Here is a 9,987-nt window from a genome sequence, read left to right as displayed (position 1 = left end):
TTATAAAACAAAAAACAACTTTTAGCAAGTTTGCTTACTTTCATGGTAAATGAGTGCCAGGTATTCACACCCACTGTTAAGCAGTCAGCAGGTAAGAGAACAGCCGAACAGTGGGCGGGGCATAACAATTTAAGTATAAAAAAGAGCATTGAGGCACGGGCAGTGTGCCACATGAAGGAACCAGCTCTAAAAATGTTCTTTTAGCAAATTGCAGTACATTTTCCAGCCACTATGATAGACTCACCTGCTAGTGCAAACATTTTCTTGGCAGCAACTATTGTATTTAGGCACGTTGACATGGTCAAGATAATCTGCTGGCGTTCTGACCAAGCTGACTCTGAATGTGGTTGTTTGTTCCAGAAGGGCCGGACTGAGTGTTTTGGGAACAACTGATCTACTCAGATTTTCTAACACAACCATATCTGGGATTTAAAAGAAATATATCCAGTAGGGGTGGGCGATATAAACCATGTACGGTAGAAACGATATAAATTTGGCCAACGATAGAGATTTTGACTATATCGCTCTATCGCGATAGCGCATGTTGATGATGTCATCAAGCTGCGCCTGTTTTGGTCGAAAGCATCGCAGCGGCTAAAACCATTCTGCAAATCATGTCGGGCGACAGTCACAGCAAAGAGATTAAGCACTTTTGAAATATGGGGAAAGCCAAAAACTGCGCTTCCTCCACTTCTGTAACATTGATTCATTAATGTTGAATTTTCTCGCAGCTTTCTATTCCCATATTGTTGCAGTATATTAATAACTAACCTCGTATTGTGGATGAATAATCTCAGTTGTTCTCCTGACTGAAGTTTGGCCCGTGTATAGCATCCTGCTATGTGATTGCATTTGTCCCTGACCACCAGAATCCCTCATGTTAACTTCTATCGAGTGGAAAAAAGTTAGCGTTCATCCTCCAGCTTCACTGTGCTAATGTTATGCTAACATAGCTGTGTTGCTAGCAATCACGTAGCACAACATTATATACCAGGTAGTCCAACTTCATTAACCCTGCAAACCCCACTGCTGTTTAGTTTTCTGTCTTCATTTATGTTGGAAGTGGTAGCAGAGCTGTACGTTTTAATTAGTTTCAAAAATCTCTCAGTCAGAACATGGTATGTCATGTTTAGGTGGAAACTAGCGAGCTAACTTCCTGTTAACTTGTAACTCCGTTAAATTTAATAACTTCTGTTTTCATGGATGTTAAACTTAATTGTTGCACCTGGTAAAGCAGCAACGCTGATGATTTTATTAAAGACGAAAGAACTTAGACCGTTTTTAACTCTCAGTGTTTGTTTGACTTTGGGACCTGAATTCGAAGGAGTTTTGGACCCTGATTACTGCGAAGCACCTCACCACAGCAGCCGTAATGCTCTGACAATCCATCAAGCAGTGCTGCTTACCAAAGTTGTACTAAAACATTTTTTAACAGATTTCTGCATGCCAAAAATCGGTTCCAGGTCAGTAAGCACAACCAGAATTTATACATAAGGCACACTCACGATTTTTGTGAAAATTAAAAGATTTTAAGTGTGCCTTATAGTGTGGAAAATACGTTTTACATTAGAAAAGAATATATCACGATATATATCGTGACCGCACGTGCTTCAAATTATACCGTGATATAGATTTTAGGCCATATCGCCCAGCCCTAATATCCAGTGAACGGCAGTTCTCTGAGTTTCGATTGTTAATGTACTGACAATGAAGTACAACTTTTTCAAACTCTTCTCTATATCATGGTCAACATGTTGACCAAGGATGGTTAACAGGAGTAAACCTATCTGGTACAATGATAAATCACAGAAACTCATTTACTTGCTAATGCTAGCTGGAGCTTGCAAGGAAGCGCAGATCGTAACTGATCTCAGAGCTGTGAAAGCAGGGCCAGTGGCAGCTTGCCTCGCTGTCTTGGTTTCCCTTAGTTTACTGTCAAAGACATGAATGTTATCTACAATGGGCAAGTGCAAACCACCAGAAAAAAAGGTGGCGGCCTCTCAAGTCACCCTGCTCCAATCAGTGTTAAGGTGAGACGGCCACACCTTCAGAGACACCTTGCTATGAGATTGAAATAAGCGTAGCTTTCAGGGGCAAAAAAACAAGTGAACAGATGCACATATTAAATGAGATGAGTTTTTAATTTATGGTTTCTCCTGAGGAAATATTACTGTGAGGTGTACCAACCAAATGGCCAGTGAGTGTAAGAGGCTGACTTGTGGAAAACCAACCAAACTGCAAAAAAATGTTATAAGGAAAAACTTTTTCATACTTATTTTGTAAACCAACACTTTTTTTGTAAAACGGTTTGTAAAAAGTTTTCTTCTTAAAAACCAGAAATGAGGTAGAATGAAATTAAAAAATTCAAATGATATTATATGAGTATGCATGTAAGTGGAGCTGTAGAAACTTAGAATCTGTACTGTTTAGGAAACGTTCATCTGCAAACTCTGCCAGGTAAATGCCACCAACAATGTTATGTCAATATCAAATAGATGCATACATTCACATTTTTCTATATATTTTGACTAAATTAGCTTTTCAAAGCTTAAGATTTCTGTTTTAATCTTCTGCAAATACGTTAAACATAACAATATAACAGAATTACACAACACAGACCATACTTTCATTACTGGGGTTTATTAGAAGAAAGAAAGAAGAAGAAAGTGCACTTTATTGATCCCCGTGGGGAAATTCCTCTCTGCATTTAACCCATTCACTCAGTGAAGCAGTGGGCAGCCATTGGGCGCCCGGGGAGTAGTGTGTAGGGACAGTACCTTGCTCAAGGGTACCTCAGGATGGCTGTTCAGGGGAATTGAACTGAATTGAATTGAACCGCCGACCCTACTGAGCTATCCCTGCCCCTGAATTAGAGTGCCATTAGAGCCACTCATTAGTGCCATTAGTAGTGCCATTCTAATGGCACTACTAAAATTAAGACAAACATGAAAAAGTTTGGTTCAAACCAGCAGTTGTCAGTTAAAAAAAATCAGAGACTTATGAACACTATAGTAAAATATGTTTTGACTGAGTTGGGATTTAGACAGTTTATTCGCATTTGTTGAAACCATGTGCACTGTGGAGGAGCAGAATGAGCACATGAGAACAGAAAGGGCCTCCAGCAGGCCACTAGTGTGAATGTCTCTGACCAAAGATTAAGAAACAGACTTCATGAAGGTGGCTGGGGCCTGACATCCTCCAGTGGGCCCTGTGCGTATTACCTGGCACCTTTTAGCATTCGCCATAGAATACCAGAATTGTCACTAGCCTTGTGCTTTTCAGTGATGAGAGCAGGTACACACATTAAAGGGTAAATGGTAAACTGACTGGATCTTATATAGCACTTCGCACAAGCACTTTTTTTCTATGCTCTTTCTATTTAACATTCACACGCATTCATACTCTGATAGAGAGATATTTGGCATGCACACTGGAGCAGATAGGGATCGAAACACCAACCTTCCGGTTAGTAGGTGACCATGAGTAAACATATCCAGTATGATTTTTCTTTTTTATTGAGATCACAGACACTGACACCGACTTTTGCTAATTATTTCTTTCACCCACACTTTTATTACAAAATGATATGAAGAAGAAAATCTTCACACACACACAATAGAAAATATTTTGCTCTGCTCTAAAAAATCTGTCACATCTGATTTTGCAAAGAAAAGCGTCTGGACTTCTTTAAGTTACTTGAAGACGTTTCACCTCTCATCCGAGAGGCTTCTTCAGTTCGGACGCTTTTCTTTGCAAGCTCCTTTGACTACGATGACCTGGATGACTGAGAACCTTCACAGACATGTCACATCTGATTGTTTCTTTAACTCAAAATGGAATTGATGACCGACTCGTGACTGCAAAGCAGTATAAAAATTGTTTCCCGTATATGATTGAAAAAGTGAATTGAAGCCATTTCAGTTCACAGGCTCCGGCCACATTTCACTCCATCCACACTTTTGCCCTGCCGGCTCTCTGCCATCTGGCTGTGATAGACCCGTGAGTCCACAGTGGATGGGCTAATGGTCGGAGAACCCTGGCATGGGAAAGGGCCTGGCAAAAGCTTCAACACGGTGGCGCAGATCTGCGATGCGAGCCACCGTTTCTGGGTCCTGAAGAAGGAAGTTCTTGAAGTCCTGGAGCTTTCCTGCAAACAACAACAGAAAAGAGAAATGCTCAGATGTTTATTCTTAGCTTCCTCTGTTTCAATACCACTGGGCATTTTGTCTTCTCTCATGCAGCAATTTTAAAGAGCGTGCACTATATTTGACTTTATAAATTCACTAATGCTATTACAGTTAATAATGAACAGTTTCAAACTGTGCTTTGGAAAAAAGAATTTCAACATGTTTTAGGCATCCACTGAGCTTAATTAATCTGCCCCCCTCCTCACAGCAGGCTCACCCGTCTTTTTCTTGACATCCAAGGCAATCTTCAAACCCTCATCCAAGAACTCGACAACTTGCACAAAGTCAGCTTCTTTGAACTGTCTCGAGGTCAGGGCTGGAGCACCTGACAGAAGAACACATCACTCAGGTTGAAATAGACTAAACTATATACTTCCTTTTGTGCTTTTCCAGTTTTACGTTTTTTAAATTCTTGTTCTTGCTTTTTTTCTGCTAATTTGGCCATATAGTTTTTAAAAATAGTATAGACTTGGAGCTTCTTAATAGGTCAGTAATTAATCTATACAGATTAGACGACACAAATACTAATGGTTGCCACGGTGCAGGACAAAAGAGAAAGTAATAAGTGCAGTGCATTGGATTACAGGTAAGAAATATTGCCTTAAGATAATGCTAAAAATGAAGGAGTGTAGATGAGAAGCTCTTGAACTTCCTGGAAGATGATTAAAAAGCCAAACAAGTTTAATTAATCATGAACAGCTCGGTGCTTGTGGCTTAATTTGTGGCTGACTAATTTCCATATGCAGAACTACATTTTTAAAAAAGCAACACAGATTAATTGAAGGTGGTGAATGTAAAATAAATCTGACAAAAAAAACTTTATAACATTGCTGAACAACTGATCAGTTTCTTTTAACATTTAAAATGAATATACAGGGAAGTGCATGGTTTCACAACACCCCTGGTGTGTGTTCAGCCAAACACAGTGTGATGTGAAGCTACTTCTTACCTAGTCTGAGGCCACCAGGTGTCAGGGAGCTCTGGTCTCCAGGGCAGGCATTCTTATTGGTGGAGATTGACGCAAGCTCAAGTAAGCTCTCAGTCCGAGCCCCGTCAACACCCTTGGGCCGCAGGTCCACAAGGACCAGGTGGGTGTCGGTCCCACCTGGAATTTTTAACGAGGACAGAAGCATGTTGTTTTGTAGACACACGAACCTCGCTGTGAAGCTTTTGATCACAGCACCTTGTCACACCAACGTATGAAATACAGATATTAGATTTAGCTTAAGAAGGAGTACTGCTTGACATCTTCTCCTCTTTTATGTGCTTATCTGATTCATGCTATTTATACATTTCACAACGCTGAAATAAAAAAAGCCAAATTAGATTTTGTTCATTTAATAAGATTTAAGTGTGAAGGAGACAAATAGATCATTTATTTGGATCCCCGTTAGCTTCCACAAGAGTAAATGCACATGTTCCTGGAATACAGGCCGTCAAAATGCACTTTTTTAAGCAAGACACGTAAAAGTCTAACCAATAATAGTGACAACCACCAAAGGTATTCTAAATATCTTTATTCTAGACATAATAAACCAAAAAACCCACAATAATCCGAGCTGCTGGATGACTGTGTGAGGCAGTTTTTTGTTTTCTTTCTTCTTTTTTAAGTGATGACTCACTAAATTGCTGTTATTTAGGAAATGAGTGGATACTTATGTGTTCAGAGTATCAATGGAAGTACCTGATAATGTTGCTTTCTTTAAAAACATGGATAAGTCATTACACAACCTGTCAGCTAGTTTACCTTGCCTGGGCTGCAGGATTTGCTCATTAGTTCACAAATTTGTTGGTTATGGACAAGATGACTTTTATACTGATGCTTTTTTATCGTGGTGCTCCCTACATCAACTACACAAAGGCAGCTCTCCACAGCACTTCATTTAATAGTCAAACATTATGAAAATCTATCAGAGTAGCCCATGTGCAACTGTGTGTAATTCTACTACTCTGGAATTATCACTTACAAGTTCATAATGTACAGAGTTCAATTTTCAAGATGGCTGACCATTAAAATAGAGAACTCTACAACATAAATCTCAAAAATCACCCCCAAAGAGAATGACAGTGAGGAGATTAATGGGATAGAGTAAATCACAGGCCAAGCGTGGGCCTTTTTTTTGCTTGTTTGTTTTCTTAAGCACACATTATGTCTGAAGAATGCTGCTAATTAGACAACAAGAACATTTTAGGCCTCCTCCCACTTTGGTAATGACGCTCTCCATTAGCTGAGACTATGGAAGGTAGTTGTACAGTGTACCTCCTAGTAATTAGATCGCCTGAGCCAAGGTGTGGAACTGGGTGTGGGATTGGGATTGGGATTGGGACCCACACCCAGTTCCACACCTTGGCTCAGGCGATTAGAGGATCATCAGGGGGTCCTTTTGTCCCTCTGTGGGGGGACACTCCCACTAGGTTTATATCTGGGACTCTCCACCATTTGACCTTAGAACTAGTCTTCAAGCAACTTAAAGAAGTCCAGACGCTTTTCTTTGCAAGCTCCTTTGACTACGATGACCTGGATGACTGAGAACCTTCACAGACATAATTAAGTTCCAGTTTACAGAGATTTTAAGAGTCATCCAAACGTTATAAGATAAGATATTATTAGTCTCTGTGATAGTTTGTCTTTCTGTGATAGTTTGGCTTTGTAAAAGCACTGAATATGTGTTTTACTGGTACGGTCTTCCACTCTTTCCAGTTATTTGGCTAAAACATTTACTAAGAGATTAAAGAAGGGTGTATGTACACACTGCAGAGTAAGCACAGGACAAGTCTGTATTTTTAGAGTATCAATTGAAGGCTATACATCAAAAAACAGCTGAGGCCAGCGTATTGGATTCAGTACAAGATCCAAGCATTTGCTCACAACCGCAAAGTGACCACTTTCATCTGATTTTATTTTCTTGACTGACAAGGCAGGCGCGGCGACATTAGCCTATTTGCACATCATGAATTTAAATGGATTTGTGCTTTTTTTCTTGCTGTGTAATTTGCATTTTGTTACAGGACATTTTATGTGAATTTTCAGTGTTAAATGCTCTGTGCTGAGTAAAGAAGTGCACACTAGATTACCTGATACCAAAGTGTAGCCTTTGCTGAGAAGAGCTGCAGCCATAGCCTTGGCATTCTTTAGCACCTGGTCAATATACTCCTTAAACAGGGGAGACTGTGCCTGGACACACAGAACCAAAACCATACAGTAAGTTTATCATTTGGCTATCAAAAATAGATACAGACATCAAGAAACTGTATGATGTAACTGCATCATGTCTAAAGCTTTAGTAACAAAAACTAATGTTATATGCATCTTGTGACAGAACAGATTACTTCCCCTCTGCTGACTGAAGTTTATGCAACATGTTCTTAAGGTTGTGCAGACCTGTCTGAGTGCCACTGCTACAGCACCAATGGCATGGTTGTGAGGTCCACCCTGCAGGGAGGGGAAGACGGAAAAGTTGACCCTGTCCTCGAGGTCGTACATGATTTCCTTTCCCTTTTTGTCAACTGAGCGAACACCCTTCCGATAGAAGATGAGACCAGCCCTGGACAGAACAGAATCTTTTACTGATGAAGCACTTTTACTATTCTCTAAAAACCAAACCAGGTTTGCTTCTCAGTAATTTGATTTTTGTTCCCACTCGTGTCTCTTACAGTTTGACCTTACCTTGCTCCACGGAGGGACTTGTGCGTGGTGGAGGTGACCAGGTCAGCATGTTCAAAGGGCGAGGGGATGGCTTTGGCTGCCACCAGGCCACTAATATGAGCCATGTCAGCAAGCAGGTAGGCATTGACGTTGGTGCACAGCTGGAAGAAAAAGAGGCAGGATGAGGGAACAGTTATAAAATTAAGACAAACATGTATACACATGTGGCAGGAAAGTTCCAGTTTTTTTCAATACAAGATCAATATGACAAAGACCAAAGAATTGATTGTGGACTTTATGAGGATCAGGGAACATGTGACCCCTGTTTCAATACTGGAGGTCGATGTGGACATTGTGGAGGACTATAAATACCTGAGAGTACACACCGACAATAAACTGGACTGGGTTAAAAACACCACTGCGCTCTACAAGAAGGGCCAGAGTCGTCTGTATTTTCTGAGGCGGCTGACTTCTTTGAAGATTTGTCAGAAATGCTCAGGATTTTCTACGAGTCTGTTGTGGCCGCTGCCATCCTCTATGCTGTTGCATGGCGGGGCAGCAGGTTGAGGGTCGCAGATGCCAACAAATTCAATAAACTGATCTGAAAGGACAATAATGTTGTGGCGATGGAGCTGGACTCCTTTAAGGTGGTGTCGGAGAGCCGAATTTTGTTGAAAGTAAGGACAATGCTGGGCAATACCTCCCGCCCACTCATCTGTGCTGACCAGTCACAGGAGCAGTGTTAAGTGAGAGACTAAGATCACCCAAATGCACCACTGAAAGACACAGGGAGTCAGTCTCACTGTACAACTCCTCCATCTAATACACAGTACACAGTGCAATAGTTATACCCTTAATATTTGCACACCCTCTACTGTGAAAATAACAAAATTAACAAAGTTTTACCTAATAAAGTTTTACCTACTAACCGGAAGGTTGGTGGTTCGATCCCAGGTCTGCTCCAGTTGGGAAGATACTAACCTCCATGTTTTCTCCGATCAGAGTATGAATACTCCATTGGTGTATGAATGCGTGTGTGAATGTTATAAAGGAAGCACTTAGTAACAGCTTAGAAAAAGTGCTTGTGTGAAAGGGTGTGAATGAACAAGTTGTGTAAAGTGCTTTGAGTGCTCAGAGTAGAAAAGCGCTATAGAAGGACCAGTCCATTTACCATTTAGATACAGCCACTTAAAATAGCATCCTCATTGCTGACAGGACTATGATGGATACCGAGTGGATTCCTGACCAATTAATCCGTGACTGCAATGATATTCCCCGCTGCCAGGAATGTTAACGCCCCCAAGCAGCATTTATGAAAACCAGTGGTAATGTCTTGTGCATCAACCAGGGGGCGCAGTTCTAATTGAAGTCGATACATTACAGCTTTCTACACATACAACTAGGGATACAACGATACCAATTTTTTCAAACCGATACGATACCGATACTTGGATCTGAGTACTTGCCGATACAGAGTACAAAAATCGATATTCAATTCAATTCAATTCAATTTTATTTATATAGCGCCAAATCACAACAAATGTCGCCTCAAGGCGCTTCATAGATACAGAGAAAAGCCCAACAATCATATGACCCCCTATGAGCAAGCACTTTGGCGACAGTGGGAAGGAAAAACTCCCTTTTAACAGGAAGAAACCTCCGGCAGAACCAGGCTCAGGGAGGGGCGGGGCCATCTGCTGCGACCGGTTGGGGTGAGAGAAGGAAGACAGGATAAAGACATGCTGTGGAAGAGAAACAGAGATTAATAACAGATACGATTCAATACAGAGAGGTCTGTTAATACATAGTGAGTGAGAAAGGTGACTGGAAAGGAAAAACTCAATGCATCATGGGAATCCCCCGGCAGCCTACATCTATTGCAGCATAACTAAGGGAGGATTCAGGGTCACCTGGTCCAGCCCTAACTATATGCTTTAGCAAAAAGGAAGGTTTTAAGCCTAATCTTAAAAGTAGAGATAGTGTCTGTCTCCTGAATCCAAACTGGAAGCTGGTTCCACAGAAGAGGGGCCTGAAAACTGAAGGCTCTCCCTCCCATTCTACTTTTAAATACTCTAGGAACAACAAGTAGGCCTGCAGAGCGAGAGCGAAGTGCTCTAATAGGGTGATATGGTACTACATGGTCATTAAGATAAG

The 9,987-nt window shown here is 41.0% G+C and overlaps 1 protein-coding gene across 3 annotated transcripts in view; it reads right to left on the bottom strand.

The window, feature by feature from the left end:
* The window catches only part of LOC146517889 (serine hydroxymethyltransferase, mitochondrial-like), a 75,507-nt gene that overhangs the window by 42,530 nt on the left and 22,990 nt on the right, over positions 1-9,987 (bottom strand). The window contains exons 7-13 of one of the 3 annotated variants that reach the window (XM_085159522.1): positions 7,855-7,994; positions 7,570-7,732; positions 7,263-7,362; positions 5,137-5,292; positions 4,405-4,512; positions 3,803-4,147; positions 245-3,646 (exon numbers count right to left, since the gene is read on the bottom strand). In XM_085159522.1, coding sequence (XP_085015648.1) covers positions 4,020-4,147; positions 4,405-4,512; positions 5,137-5,292; positions 7,263-7,362; positions 7,570-7,732; positions 7,855-7,994 — 795 coding nt within the window. In that variant the 3' untranslated portion in view covers positions 245-3,646; positions 3,803-4,019. Of the gene's footprint in view, positions 1-244; positions 3,647-3,802; positions 4,148-4,404; positions 4,513-5,136; positions 5,293-7,262; positions 7,363-7,569; positions 7,733-7,854; positions 7,995-9,987 lie in introns of those variants that run through there. The other 2 variants (XM_085159521.1, XM_085159523.1) reach the window with 2 other exon arrangements.

This window comes from Neolamprologus multifasciatus, chromosome 5, assembly GCF_963576455.1.
Source record: "Neolamprologus multifasciatus chromosome 5, fNeoMul1.2, whole genome shotgun sequence".
Classification (NCBI taxonomy): Eukaryota; Metazoa; Chordata; class Actinopteri; order Cichliformes; family Cichlidae; genus Neolamprologus; species Neolamprologus multifasciatus.
The sequence above is the reverse complement of the archived record's forward strand: the minus strand, read 5'-3'. Positions and strand labels throughout refer to the sequence as shown.